Genomic DNA, 24185 nt, shown 5'->3' with positions numbered 1-24185 from the left:
TAGAATATGATAATAGGAGTTTTTGTGTTGCAAATGTCGAACTCATTTTTTTGTTATTACTCATCTACTTGAAGCGTGTACTTTTCTAGAGGCCAGATCAAATTTGAACTTTATTTTTTTTTTCTTTGTGTCCATGGTTTAGCTAAAACAATTAGACACTCCAAAAATGTTTTGATTTTCATGAAAATATTTCCAAAGCCCAAATAAAAACACAGCATATTTTTACTTTTATCAAACCCATCCTATTTTATCATTTATATCTTGTGTACCCTGATTTTTTTTAAGTGTCATATATTTTTCCAATAAGTTTAAAAAATAAAATAACAAATAAATAAACGAACAAACAAACAAAAACAAATCCCTACCTACCTACCCTACTAATTTTAAGATGTGATTGCATTAAACATTTTATTGTTATATTTGCCTAATGATATGTTAATCAGCACGGTGTTATTGAAGACAAGACGTATTTCATACACTCTACTTCAGGAATATAAAGTTACCTATTTTTTATCGAATGATCATTTCAGGTACATGTACAAAGTTAACTGTTAACAAAATTAAAATAAAATTAAAATAACGAAACATTACGAAAACAAATCATATTGATATTCCATTGATAAAAACGAATTAAGTTTATAGACGCGAAATGCATGTATCCTTCTGTTAATGGTTTATCACCCAATGTTCGTACACATGTACCCCTAAAACAGCTTACTTGACAAAAATGGATATAGCAGGTTTGAAAATAGCGTTTACAAAGGAAAATCCGGAGTAATTCAGTGAAGCGTGTCCAACAGTATGACATTTTAATTGCAATGAGTGTATTTGCAATTTAAAATCAGTTATGATAAGGAGTGGTTACATTTTTTGTTCCATATCATCATTTCATAATGACATCAGCCCTCACAGTAAAATGTAGTTATATTTTTTTTAATAATAAACGAGATTTTGTAAAATTTTGATAAAATTGAAAATTATCCAACATTATCGTTTTGTTTTATTCATCAACTCTGTAAATACTATATATCTTCACTATTTTACCTTAAGACTACAATCTACCACATTTGATGTGAATTGACCTTTAATTCGTATAAAGCACAGAAAAAATTATCGCAAGTTATATCATGGACCTGTCTGATGTCACGGGTTAATTTGAAGATAATGATAAGTTAATCCTAATTTTGCAAGTACGTTGTGGGTACGGACATCTTACGTATATTTTTTAAGCGGAAGTTAGCTACATCTTGTTTATTTTAATGAACAAATATTACAAAAGAGCAAATTTTGCCGCCACATCCGATACACAAAGTGGTTTCATTCACAATTTTACAAAAGTGGGCGTTTAAGAGTGGCATATATCCGTTTAAACTACTATTATAGTAAATTATTGTAAAATGCATTCAAATGAAGTGTTATTTTTTACACACGGTTGATTTTATGATACAATATAGATGCAGACTGAAGGTGGTTACAGTATTCTGTCAGCTTACGTCATTGTATAACGAATATAACTTATTTCATCCAATAAAGTATAGTTTATTATTATCCATTATTGTTTAAAGTAAATTGGATGAACAGCATACATACTCAGCAGGACAGGTCCATATAGTTGTATTATATGTAGCGTAAAACGCTCCAATTTGGAGATGTTTTGCATACGTAAACAAACCGCAAATACACTGTACTTAAAATTCACAACAATCCGGAAACCATCTTTTGTCACATAGTAAACTCAATCAAGGATAAAATAATGACTCAACTCCGGACGATCCTGGTCTCTTATAATTTGGAAATGTAACTGTAGCTTAGATATCGACGTGGACGAGGCCGTCGCTAGCTATTGGATACTGTTATTATGATGAAATTGCACGGTTTGGGACCTTCCAAAGGGGAAAAGGAACGGTGGGCAAGTTTTACACGTTTCCGGAAAAATACGGTAAATACAAAATAATTTCAGTATATAAATGGCTAATACTTCAGAATCTTCATAAATAAGAATAATTGAGAAATCCTCAGATAAATATTTTCAAAAACTGAAAATGCGAAAAGAAATCATAGTTTGCATATGTATGTATATTAGTTATATTAACATCTATAAATTGTTCTTACATGGACTCTATTCACAAGTTCATTGTAAAATGACTTAATTTGTCTTGTTTGAATAATTTACGACTTCATATTGCATGTCGAAGTCTTATACTTTAGTTTTACTTTTTTCATTTTACATATTCATTTTAATTCATTACCACATTCTTTTCATTCAAAACATAAAGCCAAAAGTGTAAGGTGTATTAACAATAAATACTTTATCTTTAAAAAAAATTATCATTACAAAAGGTTTCATGAACGGGTTACAATAACTTCCTCCTTTAAATTTATTTGAACAGATATTGTTTTATCTCAACAACTGCTTACCTACGCAGCCCCAGTGGAGCATTCGTATCCGTGGATCAAGCCATGTGCAGGCGCCACACCGTCCAGTGTCAAATTTATCACACCGGTTGTCAGTGTTGATACAGATAAAGTTGTTCAGCGTCTAAAAATTAAAACGAAGCAGTTCTTGTCCAAAATAGATCATGCATTTTCGTACATAGTACGTTTTTTTTCTTTTAAACCATTAAGTAACGTATTATTTCAAATCATAATGAATGTGTGTGATTGAAACAGTAGAGTTCACAATACATGTAAAACATTTAAGATAAAGATCTGAACTTTTGTAAAAAAAAAATAAATGTGATGTCGATTCGCTATAGCTAACGTTATCAAATCGACACGTGCTCACGAATTAAAATAATTTGAAAATGATTTCCAGCTCATAAAACATTTAAATAAAGATTATACATATGTACAAATTAATAGAACAAGCTAAAACCAAAAAGGACGCATTTAGCATTTTATTTTGTATATCTAAAATAATTGTTTATTAAACTTGGAACTCTATTTTATTTTTTTTCGTATTACAGAGAAAAGATCTAGTCAACGATAGTGATATGATAAATATGTTGAATCAACAGCCAAAAATAGAAAATTTCCCTACAGACCTTCAGGCAGCCATTTCAAAGGTATGTAGTCAAATGTATATCTTGTAGTTGGATTAAGACACGGTGTTAGTTAATATTATTTAGACGGTGTTCTATATTTAGGACAATATATTTTCCCCTGTAAGTTTTATTCAGTACTAAGTAGCGTTAGCAATATCAAAACAATTGTACATATGTAATCTGTCATGTTGGTTCGGTAATTGTGTAGTTATATTTCATTTTTGATGAAATTAAATATATTTTGATCTGATGTTATTATAATTGCTAATAGCAGATGGGTATCTCAATATTTCTCCTAACATTCACATTTATTTGTTCACACGTTATGTGCACGTTAGCATCGTTATATCTGTAAAATGGTGTTTGTAAAAAGTATTAATATCGTCACATTTGTAAAATTGTGTTACTATCGTTATTTGCAAAATGGTGTTGATACCGTCACATATGTGAAGTTTTTTAATAACGTAACATGATAAAATGCATTTTAGGTTATCCAAGAACTTAAAATTAGCTTTACAGTTTTAACGGTCTAAAGAAACTTGGTCAAAATGTTAAGGTTATATTTTACAAATGTGCATGAAATAATTTGTTAAAATTGTAATGTTTACCAAGTACATCAATGTTAATTATTTGGTTTTCTGATATTTGCAGACAACTCAAAGCGTTAACCAAGAAAACTACTTAAAGATTGCGAAGCTGTTTATATTTATAGAAAGTTACAAACATCTTAACGTTCAAATTGATGAAATATTGCACGATTTATCAGATGGACTAGTTGCTTCACTTTTAGACGTTTTGTGTGAGTTCTACTCCATAGTAGATATTTCTAGCTATCAACCAATAACATCTCTAAGAAGAAGTAGCATATATTCACAACATTCAACGCTTACAGCATCGAAATTTTACAGTTGGGACTATGTCCTTCTAAGAGACATAAAAAATATAGGGTCATCTTTATCAAATGCTGTCAACAATGGTATTTCTGGTAGCTAACTTTAAGGAAATATTATAGTAATTATGTTCTAATGATCTCAATTTTAAAAGGAGAAATCCGGGTAATGTTTGTGCATTGTAGAGATATTTTATGATTTAAGGTTAAATCCATTTTCCGTCCATGTATATGTTATATGCTGTTAATGTTGATAAATATAAAATAATGTTCTTAAAATGTTTAAGACAAGTTGTAAATGTCTACAAGTGTGATTATTTTGTTTTTATAACACTGCCATTAAAATTGGGTTAGTTGGTAGTTAACTAAACCTCCCGGTGCTTCACCAGGAAACGACAAAAGGATATGTTAAAGTAGAGAAATCCAGTTGTATGTTACAAAGTTCAAACTATGCTCTTTTTATATTTCATGTGTGAAATACACGATAAAATATACATTTCATTTTGTTTCATTTAACATTTGTTCTTCGCTACAAGTTCGTTTCATTGGCTGTGAATCCAGTTATAGCAGTGCCATGTGTATTAATGAAGGTGAATGCATTCATGTACGGTACACCTTTGATGGCTGTGATATTTTAAATGTAATCTTTACATCTTTATTTTTTGTCTTATATTATTATGTCAGTTAATTATATTATTAAGTAATAATTACCTTAATTAATTTTGATGATATTTCATCATTACATTTCCATGTATAAGATTATTCATTTCCTTGTGTTTGAATAAAATTGGTTTTGTTTTATGAATATCATGACTTTTAATTGAATGACATTGTTTACTTGCTTCTTCCTTGTAAGGGCATGAGCAACATTTTCTCCCCCCTTTTTAATAAAGTTTTATCGTTAGTAGATTATATATTCAAACAAACATTTGAGTAGGAAAATATTGAGTAATACACTTCTCAAGCATAGATATTGTTACAGTTTTACAACCCGATGCAAAACTAGGTACCTTAGAACTAAATAGTGTAAGTAACTTACACTATATATATATATATATAAATTAATTTTAAAACACATTTTTATCTTTAAACATGAGAAAAGTAGCTATGAATTTAACTGAATAAGGGCGTGTGAATATTTTTTTATCCATTGAGATATAACAAAATTATTTTAACCAATCAGATGACAGTATTTATCTCAAATTAATTTATTATAAAAGGGAGTTGATACTTCAATATAAACTTACACGTACATTTAAGTAGCAGTTCATGTAAGAACCACGCAAAATATGATACATGGTTGGAAAGCCTTAATATTTTTGATATTTTGTCTAAAATGCTATAGTAAACAGATATTAACATTTGGCTTTTCATATAACCATTGATTTTAAGAGGTATATTCATAAAGAATGTATTGTAGAATACCAATCTGTAAATGACACTGAGGTACTATAGAAATGTTTGAATTCTCGATGAGAATTTTCTTCTAAGACCGTACAAGTTGGAATGAATTTCATAGAAAAGACTCATGAAGTAACTTACTAGCAAAAATTAAAATGTGTAGGGTTTCTCGGGGTGTATCCTTTATTACAACAGCTTTTGCAAGATCCGTACAAAGATTCCTACTTAATATTGTATTGTAAGAAACTATACATTAATTGCTGCGATAAAAATAATAGTTTTAATTGTCATTTGGTGTTGGTTGGGCTGTAAAAATAAATTTCTATTATTGTATATTATATTATTTTGTTGTTCTTGCTTTGTGGAGGTTCATTTTGGTACAATTAATATATTTTACGTTCTACCAAATACACCAAAATACAATGGTCGGTTGTCAAGACGTTTAACATGTAACAACTATATCCAGACATCGCAAAATAATAATATCCCTTCATGCATATCACCCAATGCCCAATATTTTATCAATGTATGTTCAGTGGACCCGTCCAGCTCCATGCGTCAAAATAATAGGCATGCAGCAGTGCTAAGCTTGTCGTACAAGGAGACTAAATAGCGCTCAGAATCCTGGTTTGGAGCTAGGGCGTTCATCCCACAGATTAACTGGGATGTGTCCCCAAGATGGTTGAAAAGGGTAGCTTGGCATGTTTCATGCTGGGATCGTCAGGCAATAATACAGAAAACCTGACCCCAAACCGTGGTTGTTGGTCGTGTTAGGAAAAAATGCCACGTTCCTCGCACATTGAAGAACCCTGATGTGATATTCGACAGGAGAATGAGCCTCGGTTTCGCTACAGGAGGCTAAATTGCCCGACCCTACCCACCTCTCCCAATTTCGAGTGGCAATCGAAACTCGTCCACCCTATTATCAGTTTGTCCCTTTCCATTTTTTTCATTTCAGCATCATTCATGTTGACGTTATTATACATTTCATATTCATCGCCAGATATAGCTGAAATATTGCTACTCGAGCGTTAAACTCCAACAATCAATCATATATCTGTTCTACGTTTGATGGGAAATTGCGCTTATTAAGATAATTCGACAGACAAACCGACAAACAGACAGACAAACAGAATGATTACTATATACCACTCATTTTTGTTTGCAGATGATTTATAAAGTTGTTTTTTCTTGTTCCGTAGAAGAACATAAGTCTGAAAAAGTAAAACTAAGTAATTTCTTATATAAATCGCGTTTTTAATAATAAGATTCAGGGTTTGCCTTCGAGGGACTGACATAATATATGTACTCTTACAACCATGGACTTGTTTTCATATTGATGATATCTCGATCAACAGGAATATGCAAGACTTCCTAAACCACACGCTATACGTCTGTACTAGTTTAAACAATCATATTGTTACTGTATACGTCATTTCAGACAGAAGTATTTTGGGCCATTCTTGTTACAGAGCATCTGCAAATATAGAATGTCGCTGGCAGACCGTTTTCATAAAAATGATGAAAGTTGGTAAATATCTTATTCGGGTGCAATGCAAACAGTTATATGCTTATCGTGTAATAAATATACTATGACATTACAGTTACATTGGGCTCTATGTGAACTTATGTTGGAGATATTTAATGATGCACTCATGTCACTAGGAACTATTTAAGAGTAATCAAGGGAACCAAGGTTATAGCGGTAATCAAAAGAATGTAATCCAGGGACAAAGACCCGACATGGAAAACAGACATACACAACAAAGAACATAGAGTAACTAAAATCATACATACAAAGTAACAAAAACAAATGAGCAACTCCACTAAAAACTGGGAGCATGGACTAGGTGCACCGGTAGGGTAAGCGTCCTCTGCTTTTTCTAGAAACACCAGCCGATTTGCTCATAAAAAGTCAAGTCCAGGGTAGACAAACGAGGAAAGGAAAATTATGAATAAATCAGTTTTCATGGTGCAGATGGATACACCATAACGATCCACGAGTTCATGATGACGACCATAAAACTTCTGTAGTGATGACTTCAATCTTGTAGCAACATAACCCTGTTCCAGAAGAGTGATGACTTCAATCTTGTAGCAACATAACCCTGTTCCAGAAGCCTATTTGTTAGGGTTTTAGTGCGATACAAAAAGTCTGCGTAGTTTCGGCAAGCTCTTGCATAACGTATGAGTTGTGATATGAACACTCCATACGCTGGTGCTGAAGGGATCTTGCCACAGAAGAAAGGAAAGTTGACAATTCTGAATGAAAAATCATCACGTTTGTCGTAAAGTTAGGTCAATAGTTTTCCTTTACCATCGATTTCTAAGTGTAGGTCAAGATATGAGGCTGACTTCACAGTGTCTGTAGTATCCTTTATCTAAAGTTCTTTTGGGTAGATGCGATGTATCAAATCCCCGAAATTAGGATTTTTTAAAGATAATACGTCATCTATATAGCGGAAACTGAGATTGAAGGATCTAGCCAAACGATATTCTTTCTTTCTGATCAGATCAGCTATAAAGTCAGCTTCATAAGAGTAAAGGAATAGGTCAGCAAGTAAAGGAGCACAATTTGTTCCCATTGGAATTCCGACCGTTTGCAGATCCAGCTATGAAACGTTGTTTGTATGGATTCTTGTGGAGTTTAGGAATCAAGTACATAAACCACAATCATCGTCCTTGGTAGAGAGACCAAAAGAGGGTAGCACAGATTTATGGTTTTCCACAATCTCTTCTTTGGAGAGTGTGGTAGCAGTATAGGTCTTATCATTGCTATTATTTTCTACGTCTACCTATGATAATAAACATTGGATGTAAAACATTTTGTAGACAAAATCAATGTTGTTTTGGGCTTTGTCTGCTGGCACGACAACATATTTGTCATGTATAGTAGACAATGTTTTTGATACATCGGGGCACTCATTGACCTACTTAAAACTTTCATTCGTTTCAAAATTAAAGACCTCACGGTCTTTAACTACTCTGACAGAGAATCAATGTCTTCTTGTCCTCGTTTTATCCATTTTCTTGCATAGTCCTCGACGGCATCCATAAGAACTTTAAAGTTATAATTCCAATTTATGGAGCGTGGTTCACGGTACTTGGGACCTTAACAAAGGATATTACGCTGAGATTCGTTTCCGATGATGGTCAAATCTCCCGTAACGACGTGACCAGAAGGACCATATTTGAATGGAGAGGTTTTGCAAGAGCAGTCAGGTGGTTTAGCCTTGAAGTCCTCAATCTCGAGGTTCTGTAATAGCCTTTTATAATTGAAAATTGTGGATGCAATGGGTGAAGTATAGGAAGATGAAATAATTGGTATGGATTTGTCTTTGAAATATGGGGGAATTTTATTGGTAACGTTTTTGTGATGGAGGATGTTAGAATGGTAGAGGCGGACCCATTCTCACGAAACCCCGGGGTCACGTGACGAAACTTACATAACCTATACAATTTTTTGCTTTAGTTTCTGTATTGTTAATGCAGTTTTCATTCGTCAGCTCATTTGTCACTCGATAGATTACCGTAGTTGTAGTACAGATTTTATTTTAGAGTGAAATTGTGTTTGACTGTATTTGTATTTATATTCTAGCCAACGGAGAAATGAATATTGAGTATACGATTTTATTTCTTTGTTTAATTTTTGCGTTAATTGAATTTTAAAGAAAGCAGATCCTATATCTGATAATGATAAAATGACAATGATAAATGTATTCAAAATAAATCTTAATGGATTGTCTGAAGAGACGAGTAATACCGTCAGGAAGACATATATTACGATGTACACTGTACAGTATAACCAGAGACTGATACTTTTGACAACATCAGTCTATTTATAAGTTTAAATTAGTTTCTGTACGACAAATATGATTAATGTCCTAGCCTTGTTCATTGACAATGTTGTATAGCCGGATATAAATTAGATATCACACAAATTCTTTTCTAAATATTTACTTCAAACTTCCAGCTATAGAAGCTGGCCATTGAAAATACAAATACCCTTTAGGCCTTAATTGTAACTAAAATGATTTTCACTAAAATTTATGTTCTGATAAAAATGTTTGTGTGATAATCTCAAATGATTTAAAGAAACTGTCTGATATAGGACTTTTGACGTTATAATCATAAATACAAACTTACAAACACAGTAGGCCTCTGTTACTATGCTACGTGCATAAAATGTAAGCAAAGTTTAAACAATTATGGTGGTGTTACAAAGCATACACAAAAATTACAACACAGAATATGCAGAAATGTTATAAATGAATAACGGGTTTAAATTCAGTCAACATTTGTCAATATCCACATGGGCTCTAGTATGTATATATACAGTATGTGTGAATAATATTTATTGAAAGAGTAATCAAGGGAACCAAGGTTATAGCGATAATCAAAAGAATGTAATCCAGGGACAAAGACCAGACATGGAAAACAGACATACACAACAAAGAACATAAAGTTACTAAAATCATACATACAAAGTAACAAAAGCAAATGAGCAACTCGAACTCATCTAAAAGCTGGGAGCATGGACCAGGTTGAAGTTGTTTTTGGGCAACAGATTATGCAGAGTGAGAATGCCTGTTGACATAAAATGAACGCTTGGTTAAACAGGCTATATATGTTATTCTAAAAATGTCGGGGTTGTAAAATTTCTCCATGAAACTAAATGCACAAGGACTGTACAAAGTTCAAGTAATATTGGTTCAATGTATTTTGGGTAAGAGATTTCGCAAAGAAGTGCTAAAAATCCGAATGGACGGATTCGAGGGTTATTATAACTGCTTTCATAAAAGTTGACGCACGTAAAACTCTGGAGAAAAGTTTACAAAATTATAATTTTAAAGGTTGTACGCAGTTCATTTTCTCTAATATCTTGACCTACTCGTTAGAATCAACGAACGAGATCTCATCTCGTCTGCGGTAACATCCTATCCGTCCCATATTATAGATTCTTAAAATTGTCATTTATGCAAAAAAATACAGGGCTTAGTTACACGAATTTTACTTATTATTTATTGACATTTCTTCAAAGTTTTTTTATCGCTGATCTCGGTGATGGATTTGGCTTCCTATTTTGATAGGTTTGGTCTTGAGTATTTCAGTATATACAAATTATATTTTAATTAAGATCTTCCTAAATATTTGATTCTAATCCTGTTGATGAGAGGTTACTCTTTCAAACATGTGTAAAGCATATCCAAATTTGCAATATATGTGATTGGTATTATTTTATATATTTAAAATAACCACTGAATCGATGCCATTGCTGGTGTACCAGACATGTCTGACCCCGAATTATATCAAATCTTATTTTTTGATATTTTTCAAAATTTGCAGTATTACAAAATTCAAAATATCTAAAACGCTGAAGCTTCATTAATAGTATTGCACAAGGTAGGACCTCTCGATGATGAATTTAGCTTCCTTTATTGATAGTTTTTGGTTTTAAGTACTTCTCGTATATTTTAGTTTTTGGTTTTAACTCTTCCAATATATTTGATTCTAATGTTACTGATCAGAGTTAACTCTTTGGAACACGTGTACAGCATATTGGCATATTGAAGTTGGCAATATATATATGATAGGTAATTTTGAATTTAGTTATAAAATGAACGTAGATTTGCAATCGATTTCACAAAAAAACCCTCGTAATCTTAGTAGTAAGAAATGACGTTATGGTAGAATTTTGACGTATTTTGACGTCATTACAGGTCTACGACAAATGAATTTTTTTTGTGAATATGACCACTGTTTAAATTCCACTTTCCTATCTTTTTTAACGCAAGTGTACTTTTCGCAGATAATAGGGATTTGGTGTTTTAAAATTAATTTATATGCAGTGACCTTCTTTATGAAGTTGATGAAAGAGTAATCAAGGGAACCAAAACACCAGCGGAAATCAAAAGAATGCAATCCAGGGACAAAGACCAGACATGGAAAACAGACATACACAACAAAGAACATAATCCAACCAAAATAACACATAAAAAGTAACAAAAGTAAATGAACCAGTCGGACTCCATTTAAAACCGGGAGCATGGACCAGGTGCATTGGTAGGGTAAGTGTTCTCTGCTTTTCTAGAAACACCCGCCGAGTTGCTGATATGCAAGCCTAAATGTTCTATTTTCAATTCTTGCCTACGCAGCTTTATTTATGGCAGAAATCGGCGCAAATGAACAAAGTTACTCATACTTTCATTTAAAAAAAAATAACTTCTAAGAATTTAAATGACTAAGTTGGTTATTGTAAGAACTAATTACGACGGAATGTTAGCGACGTCCTATATAAGTAAAGATTGGAAACATATTTGGCTCAAAATCGTTCAGATGGAGATGACGTATTTCGAAAATAATGCTCAGCTAGAAAGTGATTGTTTAAACCTTTCACGCTGGCTCCAACATATTTTATAGGAGTCTCTTTTATTCCTGTTGGTCTAAATATCACGATCAGTGATCTAAGAACATAGCTTTTTAAAATCAACAACGTCAAACCTTATTTGACTACAAGTAGCTCCGTTCCTCATAGGCAAAGCCTAAAATCATATTAGAACAAAGCTAAGATAACAGATTTGATAAAATCTCAATTAATAGCATTTCCATATAATTCATTAAAAACTTTAAGAGCTGCAGTGGGGAGACCAGTTACACAGCATTTACACTAAAGTATTTGTAGAGCTAGGATATTGTTGGCAACTATTCTATTCCAGACTTTCTTTAACAGTTTCTTTCGGTGGAAATGGAAACTGGAAACTCGACAAATAGAAGTTACAAATACAAAAATGAGTTTCCATAGACGATGTTTCAAAGGTGGCGAAAGCAATCTCACAATAACCAACTTTAAGGAGGGAAAATACAAAAATACCGATCATATAAGTATTGCAAATTTCAAATGTTGTACTCGTGTTTCAGAGAGTAATCTATCATCAATAGCATTAGAACCAAATGTATTTAAAAATGAATTAGTACTTAAGGAGATAGTGTTTGTATCATATTCAATTTCGCCAAAGCCTATCGAGCTTTCAATTGACACAGAATGAAATCAATCCAAGTTACAGTGATGCTTACATGAGATTGATGTAAAATAGTGAATACAAACGTTCCAATGAGTCCCTTACCCTAGGTCTACCTCCTTATAACCAAAAATATTGAAATAGGAAGGCAAATCCAGCTCCGAAAAGTCTAAACATTTCGACCCGGTAATTATATTTTTTCAGGAAAAAAAACTTTTTTATGTCTTAAGAATAGTTTATGTTTTGCGACGATCAAGATAAGTTTTCAAGAGAACGGAGTTCAAATGGCTGTAACTCTACAAAATTTTATGATTAAGAAAATCCCAGTGATATTCAAAACTACATACTGCGTCCTCGCTACAAGCCAGATTTCGTTAGGTTATTTTTAATTATTCTCTTGCGCTAATGCCCACAAGTAAACCACCATCTAATTTTTAATATGCGGTCAAAATATGAAGTAAGCCGTCCAACACGACGTTGTCATAAATCCTTCGCAGGACACAGCTCGAGACGACCGCAGAGATACATTGAAAATGCCTGTTCCTGGTCCCTTATTCAAAAAAGCTTCAAGTCACAATCCCAGCCTTCCTCTGTTGGAATGGCTTATCGTGGTAAAGTTTTTAAGTGATTCATTCACTTACAGTCAAGTTAAAGTCTGGACATGAGGAAAATGCTTGGTTCTTGTCCATAATGCTAAAACAATTTAAATCATCACAACTCTGTTTTTGTGGTATGGCACCTTAGAAACATTTTAACTGCTACTCAAGTTATTGTCAGGACTTCAGGAAAATGCTTGTTTTTTCGTTTCTTCCTATAAGATTCCAGTCTCAATTCAAGCCTTCCCCTTGTAGAATAATTTCAAAAAGATCAATCAAATTTTACTCTGACAATGAGAAAATGCTTCTGTTGGCCGTATATCCTGAACGATTCAAGTCACAACCCAAAAAATCAATCCCAACTTTTCTTATGCACAATACCAAAGAGACCCATTCAGTTTTACTAAAGTTACTGTCAGGTCAGAAAATGTCTTCGGACAATGCACTGACGCCCACAGACGACAATCTTGGCAGCGTAATAACATTATACGACCACAAATTAAAAATAAATATCCTATACAGGTTCATATCAAATATTAAGTTTTATAAATACTCTCTCCTTCAGCAAGGGGTGAAAAAAAACAAGAAAAACCCATGTATTTCAACTTTATTAAAATAGTGTATTAGCACTTTCACAATAATAGCATTCAATACATGTTAAAACCTTCATTCAGTATAACATTAACATAGGTCACCACAAACATATTTTGTATACCTTAATTTCAGAAATTATTGTCATATCTTATAACAGCCAATACTGCAACAGACTAGAATTACAATAATTAAAAACCCATGATATGGATTATATTTTAAGCTTCAAATATTGAAGTTTACAATAATTTCTGAATTACGTTAAATCACAAGCTAAACTAATAATATGAAAAAAACCTTAGGTTCCCAACATCTAACCAACATACAAAATTCCTGTCTTTGCTAATATTCATAAAACATTCTGTTACATGCAGAGGTAAAATGCTGTTTTTTTTAAATAATCAATTTTACTTAAGTTTGCATACAAATACATGTATTAAAAATACATGTTATATACTACTTCAAGTCATTGTTTTGAAAATTATTCACTCAAAATTTGAGTGCTTAAAATAGAAGTGTGCTGAACGTAGGCCAGGCAAATCAAAAAAAAAAAAAATTCAAATTTTTGTTTACCTTTTTTTCATACAGCATATTGTTGGATTTGCATGAACAATTTCTACACCACCTATTTTTTCTTAGACTTCCATTGGAATGTTAAGTTACAGGAAGTAATGGATGAGGTATTACAGTACTGATTTCAAAATATAAACATGAACAGAAAAAAAATATTGAATTTGTATAAATACAACTGCACTTTGGAAAAACTTTACTCCCACCCCTATTTAATGAATAAAATTTTTATATACTAATGCAAAATGTTTTCCCAAATTAAAAAAAAATATGTATGTCTTTTCTAAACTAGGGTTTTTTTTTTACTTAGGAAAAGACACTACATTGTACATTATTAAATAAGTAAAAGATTATCTGTTTTTTTTTCATTTTAAAATGAGTGAAACAACCTACTTTTGCCAAACATGTATATGACGTTTAGGCCAGAGAAAAAACTGTAGGGGTAACTCTACCTACTCTAGCACATTTATTGGTGTTTTGTTGATGAAATGCTATCAAACTATCAGTTTTTAGCTCAGCACTATTAAAGTCAAGAAATCCTCCCGTGAGGGTCTATATAAAAAAAAAAAAATTTAAATATAAAATGATTTTACATATTACATGTACATGTGTAACTACATGTGTAGCTTTTTTTGTCATCCGAAGCAACCTTTTACAGGTATAGATTTTTTCTTTGCATTAGTACACCTTGATATTTCTAATGCAAAAAAGTGAAGAAAGAAATGAAGTAACATGATATTTAATTAGTTAAATGTCACCATAAACAATGTATCAAGGATTCTGATTGAACATGATGATACGATTGCCCCTAAAATTGTGTTCACTAGGAAATTGTACACAAGCTTTCCTTAATTCAAAAATGGCTGACTGATGGCTGAATGTAAAACATCCACTTAAGTGATTGTAGCACTAGACTGACTAGATAAAATGAATTTGATTCATTTAAAAGCAAACTAGCACTTTATATTGAGGAGGTCAGTTAAACTGGCAGTGATAAGAGTGCAAAGACTGTTCCAGTCCCCATATCCCAAATAATTTCCATACATGTATATGTACATATATAATATGTATTTCCGACTATTATATAAACATTCAATATTTAATTATACAATCAATGTTATATGACTCTAGTACTTGTACATGTACCTGGCACTGCCAATGAAATAATTTTCTTGAATTTCACTCAGAATAAAAGTTCAATGACTGCTACTATAGCAGACCCCAAATCCAAACTAATTTACAAGTACATTTTTATGTACATGTATAACATGTATTTCTGGGTTATCATACATGCATGAATATACCTTCTACATTGAAAGCCACCAATAATCATGTACATGTATGTAAAGATTTGTATACACATGCAGTGTTCTCCCCACAATTTTTAAATAGCACAGTTCATACTGGGATATCAAAGCTCTTATGGCATTCCTCATAAATTATAGCACAATGCCAATAGTGCATTCTAACTAAAATTAATTACTGACAGTGTCAATCATAGCATTGCAAAGCATAGTGCTGTAATGGCCTTGGGGAAAACACTGCACATGTAAGTAAGCCAAATTAAATAATCTCTTGATTTACTGTAAGAAACAAAGTTTACATTTCCTGCCTGATTTGTAATGTTCATGTCTATAGTTATAGGATAGTAAATTCTAATTCACTGTAACTATGGACACCAAAAATTTAAAAAGAATTAACAAAAACAAAAACAAAAACAAAACAACACGATTCTATGAAATAGTTTTTTGAAAATGTTAAATTTGAAAATGTTCTATAAAAAAATTAACTTATTGATACGTGTATCAGCAACAACTTACTGTCATTTTGAACCAAATACAAATTCTGGGTAGACAATGGACCGAATTCCTCAGACAGAATATCACTTTTTAACAACATGTACATGTACTTCATACAAACAAAAAAAGGCAGATATTGATATCATAGTGATACATATTCTGAGGGTACAAACAATTATTTACCTCAGTTGTAAAATTTTAATATTTACACCCCTAATAAAACTGTCCAATACCTTAACCTATATACTGTATAGATACAAAAATACCAGTGTGCAGTAGAAGGTAATATAAAAAAATCACTTTCAGAATCAATTCAGCAATACAGATTTCTGAACGACTTACACAAAAATCAATCAAAGACCAAATTGCCCAATTGTTACAAAATCTATTTGTGTAACAACCTGACAGTCTAATGACCTTTATTTTTTGTTTAACAGGGGAACTTTTACAGTGCAACTTATCCTTAAGTCAAGTGATTGACAACTTAAATTTTTAAAAATGCGTCAAACCCCTAAAAAGTTCAACATTTCTATACAATAACACTGTTTAATACTTTAAAATCAATAGTGTCCACTATCATAGAAAAAAAGACCAATCCAATCTGAGCAAGAAGATGAATATCATTGTTGACTTGTATGTAAAATTCTGGTTTTAGCTTTGTCCTTAGCCTCTTTTGCCATTTCTGATGCTATTCTGACTTTCTCCTTTATCTTTTCTTTTCCCGTGGTGACTGCTATGGTCCCTTGTAATGCTGCGTCGATTGGAAAGAGTCGTTCTAAAACATAAACAAATCCTTCTTGTGTTTTCTTTGCATCTTTCTTGGCCTTTTCGTAGCCATAAAGTTCAATAGCTCTGCTCAGCCCAAACACTTTTGATGTGTTCCAATAAGACTTATTCTGCATAACACTTGTATTGTTCTCCGGATCTACTGTGTAAACACATTTCTCCACAACGTTCTAAAAAGAAAAGCAGTCATTTAATATACTACTATTAAGTTGCAATATGTATTGTACGCCATTAAGCAATTGCTGCTAATTTTATAACCACGACAATAGCTTGATAATACAATTTCATGCAGATTGAGATTAATATAAAATTAGTCAGATTTTTATTCTTTTTTGGGGGCAAATTATAGTACCGGTACATTTTTTTTTGTAAGTCTTGTCACAAAATATAGGTAGCCATTCTACTCAAAAGAAACTCAAAGAAATAAATACCCAGGCTAAAATTAAAATTTAGTTATTACTCTTACACATCCTACCCACAAAATCTTAATGCTGTTCTCTGACAAGATTTTATTTAATTTCCAATTCTGAATCTTACAAATTTTGGGAAAAAATTTTTGTTCCCCTAACTACCATCCCAAAGCCAGAAGCTAGGAATGGATATAGGTAAACAATTACTGTTAACAGAGTTATTTTTTCTCCTAACATAAGAATATACATGTACATTGTACAATGAATGTGTGCTTAATCAAATAAAATGTGATATTTTTGTTTGTTTATTATTTCAAAATGTTTCAATGAACATAGACACTTAAAATGTTGGGTTAAAGTACAATTCCATTAAAATTCTAATAACAAATGAAGAAGATTAACCATCATTTGGCATCTTGACAAAAAGCCTTTAAGTACAGTACATATCCAACAAAATAAATTTTCATTTCAGAAAAGAATTGTTTATTTTATTTTTTTTTTTTGTTATCAGAAAACTGACTGCACAAAGAGGGATAACTCAATAATAATTTTCAGGAAAAGTCTTCTTCAATGTTATCAAAGTCAAAATTAAATTCTTCATTCAAAGCAAAAAGATGTTCATGTGGTATCTTTCATTATTCAGTCTGGCACAAATTTCAAAATGACTTGACATTTACATACACTACACTCAGTGACATTTGTTTCCCTAACACTCAAGTCCAACCTGAGTGAAACTCAGTGTTACACAGACATTTTGAGTGTTTACAACCCAGATTCCACCTAGCAAACATCGACTGTTTGTATCTTGCAATAGTCGTAAACATCAATGGGGCATAACAGGGAGTTCATTGTAAGATTTGATGTATATTGTGTATCTGTCTCTCAGGTAATTCGGAGCATTCCAGTTAAGATAAAAAAAATTATTCATGTCATTAAAAATTCGGTATAATCTTTTTTTTTATATTTTGTACACATTTATCATTTTTTTATGTGTTTTTTTTTTTTTTACGTCCAATAAGTGGGAAATATCATGTAGAAATAATACTTCGTATTTTTATCAAGTTATAGTGCAATCTTTTGATATTTTGATTTTGCACTTGTAAATTGATAATTACTAGTTATTAATATAAATAGAACACTTTGAAAGTATTGATTTTTGTAATTTGATTTGAGTGACAGACTTCCAAAAACAGTCTAAAAAGTGTCACGCTTTAGTTTCTGATAGTTTTTATCACTGAACAGCTTTTCCAGCAATAAAAGAAACTAATTACAGGTCCCATGATAATGTGTACATAAGAATTGTAAAGTAAAAGCCCTTAATCAGGACTGGGAACATTGTCAGTAATAATTATGTAAGTTACAAGACATTATCCAAATGAGGATGAGATAGCGTCCTAGCCAGTCGTTTTCGATTGCTAAAATGCTTCAGGATAACTGTGAGAAATATCCTATATAAAGTATGTTTCAAATACAACCTACATATATATCTTTATTTTAATTTCAAGTTTTGTTAAACAATTTCAAACTTTCATTGATGCCGGTCGATGTTTACTCCCATATAAAAATAATCCCTTGGCGAACCTTGCACAAATATATAGTTGTCTCTTTTTAGAAATTTAAATGAACACATTGTTAACAATGTCTCGGATGTTTGTCTGGTCATCAAATGGATTGCAATTAATTACAATTACTCAATACAGGACTGTCATGAAGTTTGTATCAACGATAAATATTTTTTTTTTTTACAATTTTCATGTTATTTTTGTCAATTTTTAATACCACATGCTATAATTGTCTCAACCACTGTTATATTGTACAGACGTCTTGATTTTAAGCTGGACAAATCAACTTGTATCGATTTTGGCGATTGGAGTAAGAACTTTCACATGTCCTCACATGTCACATGGCCTTCTTTGTTGTGATTTTCTGGGGCCCCAACTGAATTTTGGAGGTCAGTGACCTGGGAGCTTGGGTACTAACATCCATATTGTCGGCGAAGATCAATGAGATTAACTTCACTGCGCTGGGTGATTTTTCACCAAGGTCAGTGGTTCACCGTACACAATTAACAACTGGAATATGCAATGTCCCAGCTGGGTGGGTGTAACACTCACATTTCACCGTGAAAAAATCTGACTGACACCCTGTTTCACCGACTAACTGGATTTAAAACTCAAACTTGAGTGTTAGAGAAACACAAGTCGCTGAGTGTAGTGTATACTGGTAGAAGTTTTCAATTTCCTAAAAAAAAATACATATTGCATGTACCATACCAATATCTTTTACAACAGTAAAACTTACAACAAACCATGTAAGGTCAATGTTTCTTGTATAGGTAGTAATAGTCTTTTTCACAGGATCCACAACAGATTCCTCGATAATGTTTGTCACATACCATTTTGGTCCATTACGTCCCCATTTTGGAACATGATATTTCTTGGTTATTAATCTTTTTGTGAACAGTTTTTTGCCTCTAACTTCTCTAGACACTACATCTTCAGTCAATACATGTTTACTAAAATGGAACAGGTTGTTAGTTTAGGTACATAAGATTCATGATTGAATGTTTGATAAATTGATTCAATAGAAGGTAGATATCCAACTACCTTTGAACAGATATTTATGATTTCATGATAACAACAATTGCTAAGCAACCAAAACCATCCTGTTGTATACAAGACAAAATTCTTTAATGAGGTTTTAAATTCACATCTCCATTTGAAACAAGCACTAAAAAATATAATGAGTTTTGTTGCATGGAAAAATTAAGCATGAATTAATGAAAATGAAAAAGGCATAAAATAGCTTGCCCATTCAGTATCAAAAGGCAAAAAATTGCATCTGTATCATTACCTTTTAGGGTTAGGGTATCTTTGCCACAGACCTATGGCAATTTGGTCCCATGTGAAATTGTATGGTAGGGTTATGCTAAAGAACTTCATATCTTCACTTGGACACCATTCTACAAAGAATAAATATTAAAGTATTAAAATCTATGAAAAAAACCTACTAATTTACACTTTTATCATTTTAATGTTGCAATCCTGTGCACAATTCACACGGCAAACATACATGTACATACTATGCATGTAAGTGTCATTACACAATTTTGACCATTCGAGCAGTCTTCCCGAAGGTCGTTGGACCGTTGGATATCACCAGTGAAAATGTGGCAGGACCGGTAAAAAAATCCAGACCAGAAGTCAGGAAAATTTTCGATGTTAGTCACTCTTATTTCAGGTCAAAATGATTGGTAAAAAAGGACCGAATGACCTGGAAAAAAAAACTGAACCTTTGAAAAGACTGTTTGAGACAACTAAGAACAGCTGACCTAACTTTCCCTACAAACTTGTTCTAGCAAGTGTTTCTAGCTATCCGATATGATCAACAAATTGCATTTATCCACTAGCTATTTGCCCAAATGTAATTTCTACTGAATCTGATATCATAATCATATAAATGTAACTTGAGGAAGGCAGGGAAAACACCAGTTCCCCAAACCTTCATGATCAGTTTCGTACAATGTACTACTACTACTACTGAAATCCATATTATAGTTTTGAAATATGATTGAATTCTCAATTCACAACCAAAAACATGTTTTAAGATTGGTTTTATGTACTTTAATTGGTGAATAACAGCTTTGTTTACAGATCTGCTACCAACAACATGGACAATGTATCCTCTAACCCTGCAGCTGAGCAATCCTAATATTTCTTCAATTTAATATTGATGTACGTGTATATACATTGTAACTTGTGCATGTACAATGTAGGTTGGTCAAAGAAAGTTATGATACTGAAAAAAACTGCACTTCATAAAACACCTCAAAGACTGATGATACATGTAATCAGGTGCAGATCCAAGGACAGCCCCCCCCCAACCCCCTAGAATTGAAAAAAAAAATGTTTGCATTCACAAATTTTACCCACAAAGTTTTCTTTTATTCTTTTTACGCCCCCCTAACCTGAAATCCTGTATCCGCCCCTGGTAATCCTGCATGTTATAGTAGCTTTAGCCCATAATTCAATCTATCGGTAATAAAATTTCTATCATTTTCATGTGACAAATCCAGCTTGACGTCTTGTCCAAGATATAAGGGACAAACATTGTAGCAGCATCAATATAACTGTTATACTGGAAGTTTATCTATTTAGTACATACATGTATTAGAAATTTATTTTTATAGTATATTGAATCCTACATGTACATCCAGTACAAAACAACACTTCTCCAATTTCTAATCAATTTTCACATTTCTTGAACAGTATCAGAAAAAATATTTCTTGTCTCTATCGATATTCAAGTTCTCAGGCTGAAATAAAAAGAGAGAGAGATTGGTTGCTTTGTGATTGTATTGTACTGTCGATAAAATATTATTGATGGAAAGTGATGATATGCCTTTAATGTTGTTCTCCCGTAACAAATGTTGACGTCCTAGATAGATGATAGCTTGAATTTCTGACATAACACAAGTGTGAAATGACACCTAAGTTTTTGTTTTGAAAAATTAAAAGAAAAAGAATCTACAACTTCAGCTCATCCTTTATGTCATTTCTCTACATGTGAGAAATTTCCATTATCAACTCACTATTGTAGTATATTCTATATATCTTAAGTAGAGATACAAAATTTAACAAAAATGTAGTTAAGTTTTCAAATTTAAAGGGTGAAGTTGGTTGAGCATTTTAAAATTCAAAATTCATGCTATCAAATTCTAGAAATGTACAAAAATAATATGGTTGGACCACAAATGTGCGTGACACATGATTTTGTTTTTCCAATGACTTCTTATACTTGATGCACATTACTGTCAACACAAATTTAAAGTAGTAGTCTTCATAAGAATCATGCTATAAATTCTGTAAAATTAATCCCTCTTGGGATTTTGCGCTGGAGATATTTTTTTTGTTTTGACCACCTTGCCGAATCCCAAAAGCGATTACTGTAAAACGTGATACACCCCCAAAAAGGCTGCACATTTTTTTTGTTATTAAGTTGCTTTATAGCTCTATATGATGAAATATATTATTATTCATTTTTAATATGAATATAAATTTCTAAAGCCCAAAGCCCGGGACTAAAAATATTGAACCTTGGACTTGCCATTTTTCAATGAAATAAATCTGTCAGGCATGGCAAATCTGAAAAAAATAAAAACACTTTTTTGAAAGATTTTGTTGTCATTATTGGGACCATGTTTCTCGATCTATTCCCTGACCTATAAATAGTTATTACTTTATTTTAGAATTGGCATTCACTAGATCAATCTATTGATTAGTCATTCTAAAGTCTGAATCACACCTGCACTTGATCAGATGTATTTTTTGACATACTACATAGATAGATAGCTTTATTCAGATCAGATCATCATACATACAATTTACAGGACAGCATCCATTCATTAAATACAGTCATACAATATATAGTATACTCTCATGACAATGTAGTATTAAAACTTGCCATGAATGCGTCTAGGCTAAATGTTAAAATTTAATTGGTAGCCTTAAAAAGTAAAAATTAGGTCGATGTCTAACCTTGGATAGCCCATTAAAGCTTTTCATCTTATTTCCAATGGGGTCCATTAAATGTACCCAAACTTATTTAGGACCACTTTTTAAATTATTTACCAATTTGTTTAACCAAGTCCTGGAATGATAAAGATCAAATTTTTAGGAAAATATTGTCGCTCAATTACAATATCACGGTTAAAAAAACGTAGAAACGGAAAGCTGATGACCAGGCATCAGACAGGGAGATAGAATCAATTGGCACTGTGTCTTCTTCCTGCAAACATAGAAATATACATAAGAATATCAAATAACAAAATTGCATTTATATATCTTTCGATGGGGACTTGACAATACATTGTTCAGGTTTAGTGTACAAAAGATGAAAAGTCCTGGGCTCGGGTCTTCCCAATAACATTTTCAACCCCTGCTCGAGAGGTGACTAAGCCAAATAAAAATTAGCCTCCCAAGACAGCATGCTACGTCACTGTGACTAATTTACAGTGAGTATCAAAGATCGCAAGAGAGGGTGTGTCTGACGATCTTTAATACTCACTGTACACAAGCCCCTGTGTTACTACAGTCGGTCGGGCTGCACAAACCCCTGTTGTACAACCGCATAACGCTTCGAACTGAAAAAAAATACATGACCAATCCCTGGATTCTCTTACCAGAAAAAGCAGTTACTCCTCACTTTTTAAAGACGTTTTATTTAAGCATTTAATGTGCTTTTCTTTTCAACTGTTGACAGGGGTGTTACAGTGACTATTGACTGCTTTTGTGTTGACCACATGCCATCTTAGTCAATAAAAGGCTTGTTCTATTAATAAAACCACACTATTACAAGCACTATAGAGATTTTCAAAAGATACAACCAATAACCAGAAGATAATTTAGAGCGAACTTTAATGCTATACTGTAGAAAGATCCTAATTAACTGGATTCACAGAAACAAGTGCTTGCAGAAAAATCATAGAGTGCAAAGATAATGTAACTAACAAAAAAAAAAAAAAAACGAAAAAAACCCCAAAAAAAACAAACAAACAAACAAACAAAAACAAACAAAAACAAACAAAAAAAACAATAACAGTAGATGACATAAACATTTCCTCAGTTCTACCAAGGAGTTAAATATAGATATACTATAAAAAAAATCATTGCTTGTACGTATACTCTATTTTAGAAAAAAATAAAAATAGCAATTTGTTTCTAGCAGCTGGGCATATATATATGTACACGGATTATTCGTATCGTAATGGGAGTCTTCTGTATGTGCAAGTTTCTCAGTGAAAATGGCCAGTTAACACTTTGAAATCTGACTAAGAAAACAGCAATACCAATCTAACCATATAAGTAGTGTGTTATTCTTTCAATAAATGGTGGAAAATGTTCGAACATTCACTAATGTATTCGCTTTTCTAGATTTTACGTGTCTATATCAACTACTTATTTTCAGACTAAAGAACCTTGTTAAGACACCATGTTGTGTGGTACGTTCGTGTACTGGGCTCTGTAACTGTAACACTGTCTAAATGAAAACTCTATTGTTTGTTTGTTTGTTGGGGTTTAA

General features: G+C 32.2%; 2 protein-coding genes across 3 annotated transcripts; one reads left to right on the top strand and one right to left on the bottom strand.

Moving 5' to 3' along the window:
* The first annotated feature begins 2010 nt into the window (after positions 1-2010).
* LOC148621250 (uncharacterized) lies at positions 2011-4738 on the top strand. Its single transcript, XM_088575396.1, has 4 exons — positions 2011-2070; positions 2391-2596; positions 2967-3065; positions 3696-4738. Exons 1-4 carry the CDS (start codon positions 2043-2045, stop codon positions 4035-4037), a joined length of 675 nt encoding a protein of 224 aa, XP_088431522.1. The 5' UTR covers positions 2011-2042; the 3' UTR covers positions 4038-4738.
* An 8806-nt stretch (positions 4739-13544) lies between these two features.
* On the bottom strand, positions 13545-23447 carry LOC148621249 (protein preli-like). 2 transcript variants are annotated; one of them, XM_088575394.1, is made up of 4 exons: positions 23287-23447; positions 19959-20067; positions 19407-19620; positions 13545-16865 (listed from the first exon to the last, which is right to left on the bottom strand). In XM_088575394.1, the coding sequence occupies exons 2-4, from the start codon at positions 20045-20047 to the stop codon at positions 16530-16532; spliced, it is 639 nt and encodes a 212-aa protein (XP_088431520.1). In that variant the 5' UTR covers positions 20048-20067; positions 23287-23447; the 3' UTR covers positions 13545-16529. The 2 variants fall into 2 exon arrangements, with proteins under 2 accessions (XP_088431520.1, XP_088431521.1); XM_088575395.1 differs by lacking the exon at positions 23287-23447 and adding an exon at positions 21270-23254.
* Between the last annotated feature and the right edge of the window lie 738 nt (positions 23448-24185).

Source organism: Perna viridis, chromosome 3 (assembly GCF_037379345.1).
Source record: "Perna viridis isolate PV_CMFRI_1.1 ecotype Kerala chromosome 3, ASM3737934v1, whole genome shotgun sequence".
NCBI lineage: Eukaryota > Metazoa > Mollusca > Bivalvia > Mytilida > Mytilidae > Perna > Perna viridis.
This window is presented reverse-complemented; position numbering and strand designations above follow the sequence as displayed.